The 17,409-nt window shown below is 40.1% G+C and overlaps 1 protein-coding gene across 2 annotated transcripts; it reads right to left on the reverse strand.

The window, feature by feature from the left end:
- Positions 1 to 222: 222 nt before the first annotated feature.
- CENPN (centromere protein N) lies at positions 223 to 17,351 on the reverse strand. 2 transcript variants are annotated; one of them, XM_075188983.1, is made up of 11 exons: positions 17,198 to 17,351; positions 15,306 to 15,486; positions 14,240 to 14,285; positions 13,422 to 13,481; positions 13,229 to 13,305; positions 12,785 to 12,955; positions 10,876 to 10,977; positions 3,119 to 3,176; positions 2,359 to 2,471; positions 1,445 to 1,562; positions 223 to 1,266 (listed from the first exon to the last, which is right to left on the reverse strand). In XM_075188983.1, exons 1-11 carry the CDS (start codon positions 17,239 to 17,241, stop codon positions 1,157 to 1,159), a joined length of 1,080 nt encoding a protein of 359 aa, XP_075045084.1. In that variant the 5' UTR covers positions 17,242 to 17,351; the 3' UTR covers positions 223 to 1,156. The 2 variants fall into 2 exon arrangements, with proteins under 2 accessions (XP_075045084.1, XP_075045085.1); XM_075188984.1 differs by lacking the exon at positions 17,198 to 17,351 and adding an exon at positions 16,858 to 17,117.
- Between the last annotated feature and the right edge of the window lie 58 nt (positions 17,352 to 17,409).

A 17,409-nucleotide genomic window follows, 5' to 3' on the forward strand; every position in this document is an offset into this window, starting at 1 on the left:
ACACTTGTATCTGATCATGAATAACATAGCATTTATAATATAAAATTATTGCAGAGATCTGTGCTCTATATTAAAGTACTCGGCCAACAGCCCTTCGTGTCTTTATATGGCCATGGAAAATTTGGACAATTGGAGCCACTAAATAAAAAAAAAAAATACAAAAATAAATGTATTAATTATACACAAGATGTGAATGTGCAGGGAAAAAAAAATGCCAATTTCAAAACACAGAAGCTTTATTTATTTGAAGGACAACCTGAAAGAGACTTTGGCTAAAACTCCCATAGCTGTGTAGAAAAATGGACATCTGCAAATCATTTAGGTGCTAACTTCCCTTTAAAGATTTACACTCTATACTATCATCAAAATAAACATCTACACAATTTTATAGCATTTAAAATAAAGTTGCAATTTCATTGAAACCCCTCCCCAATAAAACAAAACCAAAAACACAAATTTATTGTTTTGCCACTATGCTGCGAATTGGGCAGAACCATTTTAATAAAGCATTCGCCATTGTTAGTGCTTTGGTTCCCGATTAAAAACCTCACCTACAATTCATAAATATGTACTATGCTCTACCAGGAAAATGGTTCACAGACAGCACAAATCAATCATATCTCAGTGTTCCCAACAACGTTCTTAGCAAACTATTTACATGAATTTCCATGGCTTGGCGAGCAGTCACACCAATATAAGCCCCCTTTAAAAAACAAAAAAAACAAAAACATTAATAGACTTGTATATACGTACTGTATTAATTACTGGAAAAACAATTCATTTAATCCCAGAATAGATATATATAATAAAACGATAGTGATACAAGTGTAGCGAGGTTAGCCCTCATGAAAATTACAGAATGTGTTCCAAAATCTACATAACACCATCAATCCATGCTCCTGTTTCTGTGCAGTAATCTTTTGATATTTAAAAAAGTAAAAAAAAAGGAAAAAAAAAAGAAAAGACCATCCTAGACAATGCACAAGCCAGATATTCCTGCTTTTCCAGCTCTCGTTCTGCACTGGTCGTGGTCCGTGCAAGTGATGCTTCTTCTAAGTTTAGAAGGCGCAGCATAGCTTGAAGAAGACACATGGCTGAACCTGCACACGTTAAGTGGCCCAAGTTACAATTATGTGGACCTTTCATTATGAAGTCTCTAGTTGGCGGCTTGGCTGTGCGTGGGTTTCTTTTCGGAGATTTTAAAAACATTCCTGGCTCTGTGCGGTATACAGGACAACAGGCTAGAAACAGGAGCTTCTGCAATACCTGTGAATAGAAAACGATATATAAATATATATTGCAAAACAGGTCATACGTTTTTAAACTCGACGAGAAACAGGATTAGTTCAGCAAGTGGAGTATCTACGATACCGCCGACAAAATCTTTATCTTTGGAGCAGGAATCTCAACAGGTTGGATTGATGGGTGTATGTGGTAAACTCACCAGCTGGTGCCAGGGACCTGATAGAGTCGAGTAGGTGAGGGCTGGAGAACTTGATGAGACATCGGAAGGGTTCAATTCCATCGGCGAGACCATTTTCCCCTTTGAATGATGTTTCCAGCTGTTCAACAATAGAGATGGGAGATCATTAGTTTCTCTGATCTAATGAAGATTCTTTTCATACACTTGATGAATGCTTCAGATTGTGTTTCCCACATCTAGGGGTAAATGTATCAAGCTGAGAGTTTTTCCGGCGGGTTTGAAAAGTGGAGATGTTGGCTATAGCAACCAATCAGATTCTAGCTGTCATTTTGTAGAATGCATTAAATAAATGATAACTAGAATCTGATTGGTTTTTCAAACCTGCCAGAAAACTCTCAGCTTGATACATTTACCCCTTAGAATCAGCAATTGCACCAATGAAGAGGTGTGGGAAAGATCTAGGGTTAAAGTACTCTGTTCAGGAGATATAAATGGATGCAGCGCCACTACGGTCAGTGCTATGCTATAGAACATATCTACTTGTAGTACCGTACACCGATACGGCTTATGTGCCAGTGTTTACACTAGTTGGTTTGAGAAGAGGTTCCTGTGACAGCGATGTTATGTGATCATTCAGAGCCAATGTAAGTTGTAACACAGCTGTAACAGACAGTAAAAGTAACATTTTAGATATGTGTAAAGATGATCAAACTTTTCAACACCCTAAAATTCGCCACATTCCATATTTGTGATATTAAACATTGACCACATTAGTTAAAAATTGGCTTGTTTTATTTTCAATTTTCTGATAGTTTTCCTTTAATTCCTGACAAATATGTATTTTTGACTGTTACAATAGGCTTTTCAGACTGCATCTATTTGAATGTTAGGTTTATTTGTCCTGCACATAAGGCACTTTGGTGTGACGTTTATACCTTATATGATGCGTATTCTATCTTAGGCAGTGACCCATCTCCGAATGTTTCACGTGTCAGATGATGTATTCGCTCAATCTCCTTAATATTTTCACACGTTATCCTTGGGTCCACTGGTAATAATAATAATAATAATAATAATAATAATAATAATAATAAAAAAAGTATAAAACTAGATAAAACATACACAACATTGGAAATAATATTGTATAACATTGAAGGATCATCAACACAAAACAAAACAGAAATTTCCCATTACATTTCTTAAAAGAACACATAAGGAAATAATACAGATAGTAGGGGCCTGAGCTTATGCCGGTTGCAGGAGCATGAGACATAACAGAGTACTGAAATGTTTTAGGAAGCAGATACTCAAAATAAATCATGTTCAGAATAGTTGCCTGTGCGAGGTTGTGTCTGCCTCTTCTTTGCCCGCTTTGTTATTTCAGATTTGAATGTGACCATTCCACCCCCCTTCCAAATAACATGAGATCCCATAACTGGTCACTAAACCTAAACCCAAGTGTTTGTGCGCATGAGTCATGAAGCTGGAAATCCATGCAGAGCCATCAAAACGGGAAACTCATGTGTGGCCCAATGACATGTGCGCTGTAATTCCGGCCAGCAAGTGACCTTCTGCTAGTGTGCAGCTATTTTCCGACAGATATGTAGCCCCATGAGGTTGGGTCACTTGGCCTGGGCATCTGGCTAGCATTGCACTGAAATGATGCAGCTTAACGAATATTGTAGCAAAACGTACCTATGGCTGGAGTAACTTTTCTTTCTTGGAGTGATCTTGGCTGATATGACTGGAAAGGCTGTAAAAAAAAAATTAAAAAAATACATTTAAAATCAATGTGATACATATTTAAACGAATTAACTGAAATCAGGTTACAACTGGACACCAATACTTTTAAAGCTTAGCTCTCATACTCTTATCTCTCTCCCCGCAATTACATGGTGGCTGTTACTCCATCCTAGTTTATCTTTTATTAATGCAACAGACAGTGGGGCCTATTTGTTAAGCCTTAAACCTCTCCACAATCTGCTAATTTGCATTCTAGTGGGTTTCTGTATGAAAAATCATTATACATTTAGGGAAAAATACATCCATTGTGTTTTATTCAGAAGAGATTCTAAAAGTTTAGCAGCAGGTGGGAAAGAAATCCGTTCGCTGATCTTTACCTGATCAAAGAGCTGTTCATGATACAGTGCTACAAGATGGGGATTTCCTGTTGACTTTTCCCACCTGCTGAAGAGGTTTAGAATCAGGCCTGAAAAAGAAAAAACCAAAACTGGTTTCAGAACAAACATCTAAAAATATGTAGAGATATCAGACAGTAAAACAAGGTTGATTTAAATGTTTAAGAATACAACGGTAAAGACCAATATATTAGGCACATGAAAAGTTACTCTTTCAAGGGGGTGTAGGCCTTAATCTGGGTACAGAAAATGACTGCAGCTGTGATTCCTGTAATTATTTTACCAATGACAAAGTCCAGATGAGCATACAGATGTGTGTACACACCTACACGATTTACTTTCAGGTCTGTGCTCTTCATCTGTCTTTACCACCGGCTGAAAAGATGGCGACTCTGCACACTACATAGAGATCTATGGACACTGCTGGTCGCGAGTTCACACACACTGCAAAATTTGCCCGATATCGTTCATAGTGACTTTTATTGTTTATAAAATCAAATGATACCATGTGCTTTGGTACGATAAAACATGATCATGGGAGCGTAAACACTAATGCGATATGGGACCCAACAGTCGTTTATTGTGTGATTTTAGGCACAGTACAATGGGGGGGCGAATGCCTATTGTAATCGTTTCTGAGCTCTGAGTTGTCAGTGTGTAATCACACTTGGTGCACGTTTTTTCATGTTGAACAGAATTTCATTCAAAATAATGCAGCCCTGCTCAAATGTATGAATAACGCAGGGCTGGATAAATACTGGTTTCCAAGTGGCTAGGACTCAAAACATTTCCCGGCAACTGGCATGGAGTCACCCTGCAACAGCGGTTTGCACAGAAACAGTCAGCATTGTTGTACGATGGGCTGACGTCGCTAAGTGACCTGCTGGTGCTGACTAGCTCGTCTTAAAAGGATTTCCCAACCTTTGTGGTCAATGTAAATGACTCATTGGATCCTCTTTTCCAGATAAACTGTTGTTACTCAGGGATCATGCCATCTATACACAGTAGAAGTCATTGTGCAGTGAAGCAATTTTAATGAGAATAAAACTTATCCATTCACTAGAAACCATAAGCTCATGAATACTGGTCATTAAAACCTGCAGTAATGTCTCCGGTACCTAGTGAATGTATAACTTGCATTTTCATGAACATTATAACCATTTTATGGAACATACTGCATATAGTTTTTTGGTATTTTTCCCTCAAATCTCTGTTTCTCTATAATCTTTTTTGGGGGACAGAGAGCCTCTATTAGGACTTTTCTATTAGCTCTGCACTAGGCACCAGTTAGCTGAAAAGGGGCAACTCATCCAAGGCAGTAATTGGCGCTGCTGGTCCCTTGGGGAATGTGCAACTCCTGGGCAGAATTGCACCACCTCCTTGCTGAGCTTCAGTATACTGACTGAAGAACACCAAAGACACACGGCACAGCTCCTGCTTCCTCCCTTCCTGAGGTTGTCACACGCAGGGAAGTAATCTAGAGCTGGGGTGGGACAGCAAAGAGGAAAATAGGCCTGGGCCGTAAAAAAACTAGAAGCCAAGCCTTCAGACAGTATGTCTGCATGATGGACAGCCAGCTCATCCAGCAGCTGCTGTGGTGGGAGCCCGGACAAGCTCTCTACAGGGATCGATGGTTTATCGACCTCCTCGGAGACCCACCCAGGTATTTTTCGAATACTGGTTTTCCAGTGTACCAGGAAAAGTGTCAGGCTTTGCAACACTCAGGTGTTATGTCTTTCGGTCCATTCTGACCCTGAAGACCATGGTGTCCTGTTGCTCTTCACTGCCAGTTTCGCTAGTCTGCTGCTGAAGACAAGCTTCTGATCAAGGATCTTGAATTAAGGGAGGTGGCCAAGTCGGTTGTGGTACACAGACAGTCTTAAGATGTTGGTGGGTCCACCATGGAGTCTTCCTCTAAGACCGGACCTGTTGAGTGACAGTTTTGTTGTGCCAGTTGAAACTATGACCCGTAAGAAAGAAAAAAAAATGTTTCTCTGCTCTCATCTCGAAAAACTGTCTTAGCTAGGAATCATAATAGGGTCTGGATGACATTTATTGGTGTGAGAATTGGATGCTCCCAACTTCTTCTCAGTTTGGCCGTTTACACCTGTTTTTACAGAATGGTTTAGATAGCTGACAAAGTATAAATCTGTACCTTCAAAGGACTCAGGATGTGCAGTTTTTCAACTGGAAGATTATTTTTTTACGGGCCGCAGGGTATCGGAATAGGGGACTCTGTGTTGCTAATCTTCTTATCAAGTTTTAAAAAAGGATGGTCTGTTCTCCGAAGAAACGGTCTTTTCAACTTAAGGTGGTTTCTAAATTGAGTTTAAATCAGGAGATTGTCATAGAGGCTTTTCATCAGTCTATGGAAGAAGAGGTCTCTCTTCATTCATTGGTTGCTGTTAAAGGCATTGAAGAGCCACGTCAAGAGGACTCTAGAGAGATGGGTAATCTTTTGGTCCTTCAGGATGCCCACAAAGGCGGTTGGCCTGCGTCTAAACAGACAGACAGTAGCCAGAAGATTACTTCTGTGATTCAGCGCGTATACTTTGGGACAGGGAAACTTGTTCCATACAATTTGAAAGTACAATCTACTATAGCAGTGACCACTTCATTGGTGGTGTGGCACCGAGCTTCGGCTGACCAGCTGTTTTGGCAAGTCACCCATTGTATGCTCTAATTCTTTAGTTAAGAGATTAATTTTTATTCTGAGGGGGTTGTTTCCCTCTTGATTTTTTGTGTTTCTCTGGTTCTGCCCTTTGGGGCTTGGTCAGATAAACAGAGTTCCATGCAGGATGCGGACACAGAGGAGGGAAGAGCTTAAGAAGTTTGAATTTATTTAAAGTGCCAAAGAGAAAAGGATTGATCAGAAGCATAAAGATCCTATTTTATTGTAGATTGGTAACAAACAAGTACAAATGCAAGAAGAACAAAAAAGCAGAGAAAAAAACAAACAAACAACAATCTAAACAGTACAGGGCAACAAATATTGTCAGAGGCAGGAAAACATTTTTAATTCAAATAAATTTAAAGGGACAAATAATATTAGCAAGCACTGCAAATTAAGATCTTCTTTAGGGGGAAGAATAAAGGAGTGGCAATAATGAGAGAGCAACTGTGTGGGTTCGCTTGAGGTTGAAAACATAAGGGAATACAAGATTGTGTCCTAACAAGTCACTGTGAAGCCATTAGGGTCGAAATAAAAAGGTAAAGCAGAAGGGCTGAAAAGCACCCAAAGAGGGTCAGAACTTGTAGAGTTTGGGGCATACCCAACAAATGTGTAAAAGTAATCTAACTTCACGGACATCTCCAACAAAGGGAAGAAGAACCAGTGTGCATGTGTTTCAGTTGTGTTGGGCATTTGTACCAACAGGTGTCAAGTTTGAATATACATTTTTTATTTTCATTCTATTTTACCATAAAGAATGCTGGAGCAGTGTTTGGGGGATTGTAGCATATTATACATTTCAAGTATCTCGTGTGATTGTGGTTTCTGAAGTTGTAACTGAAGAAAGTGACAGATGTATTGCCAAAATAAACAGGAGGGAGGAGGTTTAAATGACCCTGAAGTTCACCAAAGTTCTAGAGTTATCCTTTATCTGTTAAATGTGCAACACTCTGTTTCCCAATCACTGTCCATTTCAGGCAGTCCAAACCAGGGAGTTAAGGCAGCGTGGTGAAGGTGCGAGATAATAGGGGGACACAGTGGAGAGCCAGCTCTGTTCTAAAGTCTACCCCAGATGGTTATGTAGTGGAAATATTGCAGCACCTTTGTTCCATGCCAACCCATACTTTACTTCATTGGAGGCCAAAAGGAGCTTGTCTAAAATCCATCAACGTGATGGGGTCCTCTCAAAAAAGGCATCTAGTGGTGGTTTCGGGACAAAGATGCAGTCTCCTCCAAGGAGGAGGACTCCTACCTGAGAACATTCTAAATCATTAAAGTAGTTTAAAGGGCCAGGAGGTCAGATCTGTGTTTGTCAGCTATATGGTGACATGGGTAAGAGTTGTATTAGTAATATGGGGCTTGATTTCATTAAGGATCTTAACTTGAGAAACTTCTTATTTCAGTCTCCTGGACAAAACCATGTTACAATGCAAGGGGTGGAAATTAGTATTCTGTTTTGCACATAAGTTAAATACTGACTGTTTTTTCATGTAGCACACAAATACTTGATAGCTTATTTGTGCACTGAAATTTAAAGTTGATATTTGTGTGCTACATGAAAAAACAGTCAGTATTTAACTTATGTGCAAAACAGAATACTAGTTTGCACCCCTTGCATTGTAACATGGTTTTGTCCAGGAGACTGAAATAAGAAGTTTCTCAAGTTAAGATCCTTAGTGAAATCAAGCCCATGGTCTTTAACAATGAGAAACCTGAACTAAGAATCTGAAGTTAAGTGAAATGGAACAGGTTTAGCCAACACCCCCAATTATACTATCAGAGAAAGAAATGCAATATGCGGTAGAGTAAAAGTGGTCAAATTTGGGTAACTACCCTTATGATTCCTGCCTGTAAGGAATGTCCTTGTGAGATTTCCTAAACAGATGTCGTGTCTGAGAACACGTTTTAGGGATGTTGGACCTCTAGCATTTACTGAAGACATGTTCCAAGTGTGTAACCCTGTTTCATCAGTCCATCATCAAGGGAATGGAGACAAATGGGATCAGTCGGGGAGATATGGAACTGGACAAGGATAACTGACAAGCTATATCTCAGCTATTTTTTCGTGCATCACTTATGACAAATTAATTTTGCAATTTCAACTTTTGCAGCCTAGGAGTAATAATGAAAGCTCTCAAAGTAGTCATAACTTGTTGTAAATACAAATCCACCCCCCCCCACCCCCCAAAAGACAAACAATGGAATTGCTTTTTCTCTATGATTTTCTGTTAATGCCTCATTTTGAGAATTTAAAAAACATTGAAATTGTGGACTTCTCACCCAAAAAATATTTTTATATACGTACCCAATCCTGTTTTATCACTTATGCATTCTGAGACCAAAAACGTCACGCAGCAAGACAATTGTAGCCCTCCAAATGGTAATAGCAACTGCCCAATTGTCATTTTCTTCCAACCTAAGGATGTGCGCATATCCCAGGCAGCAAATGGGGCATTATATATTATGAAAAGTATGTGGGTATCTAACTGGGGAAATGTAATCTTATGCAACTAAAAAAAACAAACAACTCTAAATGAGGCCCAATGGCTAATAGATGTGCATAGGACAATATCACCAAAGAGAAACATTTTTTTTGTGTAATGCATGGGCTCTTCTGCAACTTTTACAAAACACGTTGCTTTCGTTTTCGGCGTCATTCAGTGCTCATCAGAGCCAACGCTGTGTGTCACAAAGTTATTTGCTTTTGGTACCCTGGGGGACTGTGTTCTTCCTGCAAATACACATTTCCTAACAGCAGCCATCTTTGAGATGGGCAGGCCACTAAATTCAGCTCCTTACCACACATATGCATCCATACAGTACGGAGTTATTCACATGATGGGCTCCAGTTTTATCCAGGTAGCTCTCCGGTTACTTTCAGCTGTGTCCGATTGTTAAAAAAAACCTCTCACCTTAAATGGTTAATTACCACGTCAACATAGTTTTATTACCTTATTTGCTTTACACTGGCATTATGAGTGTATGGCTTAAAAGGCCAGTCCAGTCATAGCAGCACCTATTTTTACAGTTTTGATTACATTATATTTAAATAAAAAAAATGTAATTGAAAGAAATTCATTTGAATGCATTCATTTAATCTACTTATTGAGGGCCCCAGTGACTTTCAGTTCTTTCTTCCCTCACAGTTAGCTATGGACCAATGTGATTCACATCACTGGTCCTCTAGCACCCCCTTGTGTTAACATCATGTAGCAATTAGTTAACACCTATAGTTTGTGTTTCCAACGACTGCATTTCCACACAGTTACACTAATAAGCAATTTAGGCACGCTGGCACAAGTTGCTCCTTTTCAGTCAGATCATAAGGCAGATGACTTCACACTTTACAATTCAGACCTAACAGAGCAGGAAAATATTGGCTGTGCATGTGCAGGACAGAGGTTACAAATCAAATGCACAATTTCAAAACCAAAAATTTTCGGATGAAAATTATACACTGGAAATTGATTGGATCATCATTTAAAAATAATACAACTGGATCTACTGTGAACCATATAAGTTGATTCTTTAACATTTCAAGAAACAATCAGATTGAAAGAGCAGGTTACAAAGTGTTTGGGTAGCCTGAATCTCTGTCCGATTCGGTCACAAGGTTGTATGGTAGAATTTGAAAGATCTAGGCATTAGGAATGAGCGGTACACCATACACCATTAGTGGTCAAATGATCACTACATACAGGTTAGATGTAGTTATTGTACGACCTGATTAATCATGCATCCCCATTGACAAATGAAAGATGCCAATCGAATACTTAACTTTTTGCGGCATATACAACTAGAGCTTTGTCTTCATTGCAAAACAATAACTATTAGAAACTGCAGCACACCATTAGAGCGGGTGTTGCCTTAAGAATTGCCAAAATTAATGATTGTACACGCATAGATTCTATCCGGTACACACCTCCTCCATAACTTTTATTGGTGGAAAATATAGGTGTTTGGCAAAGACCAAAAATTCAAAACATAAATATAATTAATAAGCCATTTCTAAGCTGTCGCTAGAGCATTATTGCCTTATTCCTATACTTCTATAACGACAGCCCAGGTTAAAAAAAAAAAAAGTTTGCTGGTATCCCCAAAAAACACAACCCCCACTATTGCTTTGATGAGTAAAGGAATGAAAATTCACTAATTCACTGTGCATCTCGTGTACACAAATGTCCAGCAGGCAGAAGCAAGATCTGAAGTATTTTATTTATCATCGCTTACAGCAGCTAAAAATACACATTGTAGTTTTTAGGTCTGACTTCTTTAACTTTAATATTAGACCTCTGTATCTGGTAGGGGGGGAAAAAACCCAAAAAACTAAAAAAATTACCCAAAACCTAAAATATGGCACAACCCTTAAACATTTTTTTTTTATTATTTACATACAATCTCCTATCATCACTATACAGCTACAATTAGTGGACATAAAGACATTTTATACCTTAGTAAATGTATTTGTGTAATTTTCAATTGCACCGACGATAAAACAATATTGCTCCATATTAAAGTACAGATATTACTGATTAATGATCAGTAAGGTGAAACATCCATCAAGGACGTAAACTATGTCTTAGAATGGTCATGTTGTTTACAGTGCAAGGAACATATGGCAAGAATACAGGAGGTTGCTCACCTGATTAAACCGCTTGAATACGATGTCTTTTAGGGATTCCAAACACCGACTTCTCAGTTCCATCTCCTGAATCTGACTGTATCCTGCAGCACATAAAAGGGCCTAGGAGAGAAACACGGGTTTTCTTAAAGCATACGGAAAGGATAAACAAATTCCATGGAGGGCTGTGAGATTCACTGAAGTTTCTTTTAGGTTAACAGCAAAGACCCAGTTACTCGAACATGAAGTAACACTTGGGCGCTATTTATCTAAACAACGTTTCAGAAAACGTTATATATAGCACACAAACTCCCCCCATTCTTCTCATATTAAAATATTTCCTTTGACCAACATAAAGGTTTTTTTGCTGCAAGATAACAGAGGTGATGGGTTATATTCCACCATCTGGGTGACATGGTGCTCGATAAAACAAACCAGACTTCTTTATAATTCCCTGCTGCTCCCCAGTTAACCAACAGCCAAGAAAGGAGACAAAAGTAAAGAAAGGATTGGCTACAGAGGACAGAGACCCGAACATTCCTCAGTGGGCTGGTCTCTGTTCCCCTACATCAGAGAAAAGGCTTTAATGGCAAATAGAAAAATAATTGACATTTCTCAATCTATAGTAGTGGTCACAGATGAGATTAGTTTTGGGACAACCCATCAACGTGAAGGGAGTAATGCCTATGAAGTGACAGATGCCTGGATCTAATCTGGCAAAGCCCCATACTTGACTGCCAAGCGGGACCAAGCACCCTTGTCAACAGTCCGGGTCAAGAGTACCTCCGCCACCTGGTGGTGATCTGGAACCAGCGGGAAATAAACCCTTTCTCGTGGCCAACAAAGAGAACCAACAGAGCTCTATAACTCCTGAATCCTGGAAAGGCACTCCTTGGAGTGAGGTACCACCTCCTTAGTGTCTTGAGGATGGGAACACAAGGCTGGCACCACCAATTCCTGTAAGAGATGAAACCAGGAAACCACCTCAGATGGACAGGAGGGCATCGTTTGATTGAACACTTTCTCTGGGCAAAGCAAAACCAAGAATAGACAAAGTCATTCAGAAGCCCGAGTAGGGTCCCTACTCAAAGCCCCCATCACAACAAAAGGTGCTGCCCCGGCCTGTGGTGCAGCACAAGAACAGATGGGGCAGTACTTAAGGTACTGTGGACTTGTATCTTGGACAGATGTAAAGGTTAACAATGTTTTAGGGCAAGACAGTTGGACATATCCAAAGAAGAAAAAAGGGATGAAAAATGTGTTACCCTGAAGCACTCTTAAGCAGAAAAGGTCTGAGCCCCAAATATGCCACCCACTAGAGCAAGGTCCTAGGGATGAAGTGATCAGAGAAACTCATCTCCCCGAGATGAAGGGGGTGTCAGGCAGCCGGTCCTATTATGGTGCCCAAAAGCTGGAAAGCCAGAGGGCTGCAGGCAGAAGTGAATACATACAACAGCAATACATTGACTGCTGTCAAATAAATAAAAAAAACACAAAATGAAACATTTTAGTTACCAATATAAATACATAGATTGAGTAACATGATTATTTACTAGTATTCAGGAGATGATTAATCTACTTCACCCCATAGGCCAATTCTTTTAAAGCAAGAGGTTTTACAGTAAGGGAAGAGGAACTTAACCAGTTACAGAACATAGAGGAGAATTCCATTCCTAAAGCAAGCAGGGTATAAATAATTTACAAAATACCACCAGTTTACCAAAAGGTTCTCATTACTTATAGGGAATATTTATCATAACTGGCACATGAGAAAAGTGTTCTGTAGCCCATAGCAACCACAATGTGCATGAATTGTGTAGAACATCATTGTTCCCATTCAGCAGTTTTTAGAAGTACCCCAGTTTTAAGATCTTGGTGGAAGCTACATTTTAAGTCCTGCCTTAATATAGGAATCTGGTATTGGAGGTACCTGACACAAGAGAGGCCGGTAGGCCTTTGTAAGGTTTGTGATAAAGGCGTATGGTGTCTGGGAGTGATACACCACGAAGGTAGGCTTGTACTCATTGGGCTTCATGTAATTTCTCCCCCAAGCAATTCGGATCCACAGCGCGTCCCCAAAATCTTTGAAGTGGATGGTCACCTAAAGGCAAAGAGGGTTTTTTTTATTAAGCAAGCATTCATTCCAAAAAAACAATATTTAATAATAATTAAAAAAGGCCTTCCTTGAAAGACCACAAGGCATGACAGACATATAAACTTTTGCCAGTTACGGTTTGCAAGGATGGGTCGATTTTTAATTTTTCCCCGATCAATGTTTAAACTCACATGTTTAAAATATCAACTACTCCCAAATGTGTTTTTACCGTAAAATGTAAGAGTATTTCCATAAAACTAAAGCCGATGTATAACTTACATTTTTCGTAACTGCGCGAATAGTCTTTTCGAACTGCACTTTCATTTCTGACACATCAACAAGAATCATTTCAGAATCTGCAAAGCAATGAAATATTATGTGGATGATCTTGCCATATGTATACATTGCGTACATTACGGTCTCCAGTGTATGGCGGAGAACTGCTGGGACCTACATGATGCACATTAATTACCTGATGACGTGGACATCTGATAAACCTCCCATGATTTCTTTTTTGTATTAGAATGATTATCTGTGGAAGAGAAAAAGTGTGTGGTAGTTTATTATATAATCAAACTACAATATAATACATTTAACTAGTATAGGATGATGGATGTGGTATGAATTTACGGCAGTTATAATTTTGATACACATTACAACGGAAAAAAATGAGGATGACTAAGTGCGACCAGATGAAAATATCCACTGGCCGTATAATAGACTGCCAGTATATCCGGCACTTCAAATCACCTGCAGACCTCAACAGTGACTTTCCGAAATATGGACACTGAGAAATCACGTCACAACTAATGGCCAGGCTTAAAAACCACCGGTTTTAAAGCGGAAATGCCTGGTCCCACATTCATTTACGTTATACAGGAGCTGGATCCGCCCATTGCTGCTTTAATAGCGCCATTTTCAGCCTGCCCATGTTAGTGCAGCTTTACGGTTTAACCCGTTTACAGATTCATTTTTACGGTAACCCATGTTCAACATACAGTGGTGTTGTGGATTTTGGTAAAGCAGCGCCACGAGTCACTAAATACTAGTAAGGTTACATCATTACGTAAGTAATGTAAAGAAACTAGCGATATCACGGAGGCATAGTACACTCCGTTTAATAAGGTGACTGGTTCCCAATGAATGGATAGGCTGCACTCATGACTATTGATTAGTCGGTAAGTAAACAACTTGGGCAGCTTAATTACTAGAAAGCTGATCACTCATTAAAAATGCTGGAAAAAGCAACTCCTAAATCACAATTAACTTCAAATAAATGCTTCAACTTACATATAATGTCTAGAGCAGCTGCATGACTTATTGTAGCCTTTCTTTTCTGGAAAAAAAATCCAAATAAAGAAATAACACGTCATAAATGCACAATGACAATATATAATTTCGAGATAGACTGACTGCGCGTAATGTAGTAGCAAAATATTGTTTTCATATGTGCAGGGGTTAAATAATAGCCATGCATCGCAAATAAAATGACGCCACCTAAAGACTCACGGGAGGCATTGCAACATTATGGAATATAATACAAGTTCCAAAACATGTTATATGGTGCAATTAGTACATTATTTGCATACATTGTCCCTTGCATAACCACAACTCACGTCTTGACTATAGCGACAGTGTGCTATGTAACAGCATAAGCCCTTTTCCGCTAGATCCTTATTTATCACAGACAATTCAGCAATAAGCGCCGGCTTACGTAGAATGAACTTAGCACTGCAATAAAGAGACATCACCACCAGTGTCCTTAGCAAAGCTACAGACTTCTATAGCAGGCCTGGTCAACCAGTTGGCTCTCCAGATGTTCTGAAACTAAATGTCCCAGAATACTCTACCAGCAGAGAGATGGCAGGGTATGCTGGGACTTGTAGTACCACCGGTTAGCCAGGCCTGTTCTATAGCATCAGGTCCTGCGCACTTTGCTTTTTTTTCTCTGCCATACGACCCGTCTCATGCATAGAAATGACACAAGAGACTGAGTGTGCGGAGTGCCAGGGATTTGCAAGGCATCAGAGACGTGTACATCTGTTAACATGATCTCTAATCCAATAAATAAATAAAATGTATTCTACAAGGCCCTTCTGCCTCCGGAATACCCACATAATGAGAAATTTCTTCATATAATATATAATTACCACCCTGTACCATTATGCTACTGTCAGAAAATATTATTTCTCTGAGTAGCAGATACTTAGTGCAGACTTACAGCTGATAAAGTTGAAAAATACAACAGTAAATAAATTAAAACAAACAATCTACAGGTAAGCACATGTCTATCCTGAGAATGAAACCTTTGACAAGTAAACTTGATCAATTGGCCATGGGATGTATTTTTTTGTACCTCGCAGAGTTGAACCACTTGCATCGCTAGATTTTCCTTTGACGTCCGCATAATCAGCGAGTCGAGGTCTCTTTCTCTCAAAAACCCCCATGCCTTCAGAATGTCCATTGATTCGGCAAGAGACATCCTCAGAACCATTCTCTTAATAAATTCAGCAACACATTCATCCATAACAGAAATGCTGGGGAGATGAGATACAAGAAAACACTGTGTTGTTACTGATACAGATTTCAGTAGATCACATATTGCACAGTAACAATAGTTTGAAGAGCCAGGTGTGGTGTAGTAGCAAACCTTATAAATTAAGTGGCAGAGGACACTGTTCTGATCATTAATGGGCAAAACTGACAGCATTAATAAAAAGCTTGTTATGTTACAGTATATACTTCTTCATAATTCACAGTCAATAAATAGTTAGCTTTATAAATTTAAATGTGTGATGGGGAGAGCATACTACCGTGCAGCAAGTACTTTTTAGTTTGTAAATCACAACCTCTCAACCTACCACACTGCAATAGAGGAGGGTCTGAACAGAAGACGCAAGCTTAAAAATACTCTAATAACAAATTACACAGCAGCAAACATTTGCAAGCGCCCAATTGTGACATCTGTCAGGTACCAGGAACATATACAAAAGCTTTACAAGGGATTCAGGGCAAATAGTGTAAACAAATAATGCATGGAATGTTCATTCCCCTGTTACGTGTGACTTTCCAGGGTGCATTGCACTCTGAACAGACATAAGTGATCACTATGCTTCTACTTCAGATGAAGGAGTGTGTATTAAGCCTTAAAGTCAATGAACTCAGCACAGTTTATTGGAAATGGAAACTATGTGGGAAAATCAGGGCGAGACCCATCTCTAGATGAAGATCTTAAATATGCTACATAAACATCTATTTATATAGCACCACTAATTCAACAGCGCTGTACAGAGAACTCACTCACATCAGTCCCTGCCCCATTGGAGCTTAGTCTAAATTCCCTAATATAGACACACCCAAACTGAGACTAAGGTCAACTTAATAGCAACCAATTAACCTACCAGTTTGTTTTTGGAGTGTGGGAGGAAACCAGAGAACCCGGAGAAACCCCACGCAAACATGGGGAGACAATACAACATATTTTCCAACTTTCCCGGAAAGTCCGGGAGACTCCCGAAATTCAGGTCAGTCTCCCGCGAGAGTTGGCATTTCTCCCGCATCCCAGAATTCCCTTGTTAAAATGGCGCGATTCACTGAGAACCCCCGCAAAAAAAGTAATTTCCGTTGCGGCGGTGGGGCTGAAATGTCATGTAGTGCCCCGCCCCCTCATCACGCCCCTCTCCAGGAAACAAGTTTCCGAGAGTAGGTAAGTATGACATACAAACACCTCACTGATAAGGCCATGAACAGGAATCAAACTCATGACCGGAGTGTTGTGAGGCAGAAGTGCTAACCACGGAGCCACCATGCTGACCATGTCCAATTACATGTAGTGCTTCCACTATTTAGGAACAATACATAACATACATTTACAGTACAAGTTGGAAACAGTACTTTGTGCCTCTTACTTAACAGCAGCCTCTTCAACCAAGGCATATACTGTATCTCTATTTATGCTCCAGGCATCACTGTGGGGACACGTGACACCTGGAGCCAGTCACCTGACAGCTGCTGCTGAACTACAATACCCAGGAGGCCCTGCCAGCCTCGGTCTGACTGGCTGCCCTATGGGTTGTGGGACCACAAGTCCCATCATTTCTTGCCAGTCTCTGGCAGTGACCAGGATACCTCTGGTAATGACATAATGCAGGTAGAAAATAAGCGGGAAAATCAGTAGCTCCCCCCGGCCAGTACGGGCTGTTCACCAGGTAGCACCATATATCACCCGCCGCGGCACATTGTACCCACCTCTGCCGCTGCCTCTTGTGGGCACTCCCGGGCGTCGGAGCCATGGCGCCAAGAGCCCGTCCTTCAAACAGACCAATCGCGCTCCGAGCCCGTGTCGCCTTCTGCTGACGTCATCTCCAGGCGCCTTCTTCATACCTCCTGAGCGTCATGTTTCTATGCCGTCCGGCGGCAGCGTGTGGCCCCGCCCCCTCGCCTCCCATTGGATGAGCTTG

This window comes from Mixophyes fleayi, chromosome 10, assembly GCF_038048845.1.
Source record: "Mixophyes fleayi isolate aMixFle1 chromosome 10, aMixFle1.hap1, whole genome shotgun sequence".
NCBI classification, from domain to species: Eukaryota; Metazoa; Chordata; class Amphibia; order Anura; family Limnodynastidae; genus Mixophyes; species Mixophyes fleayi.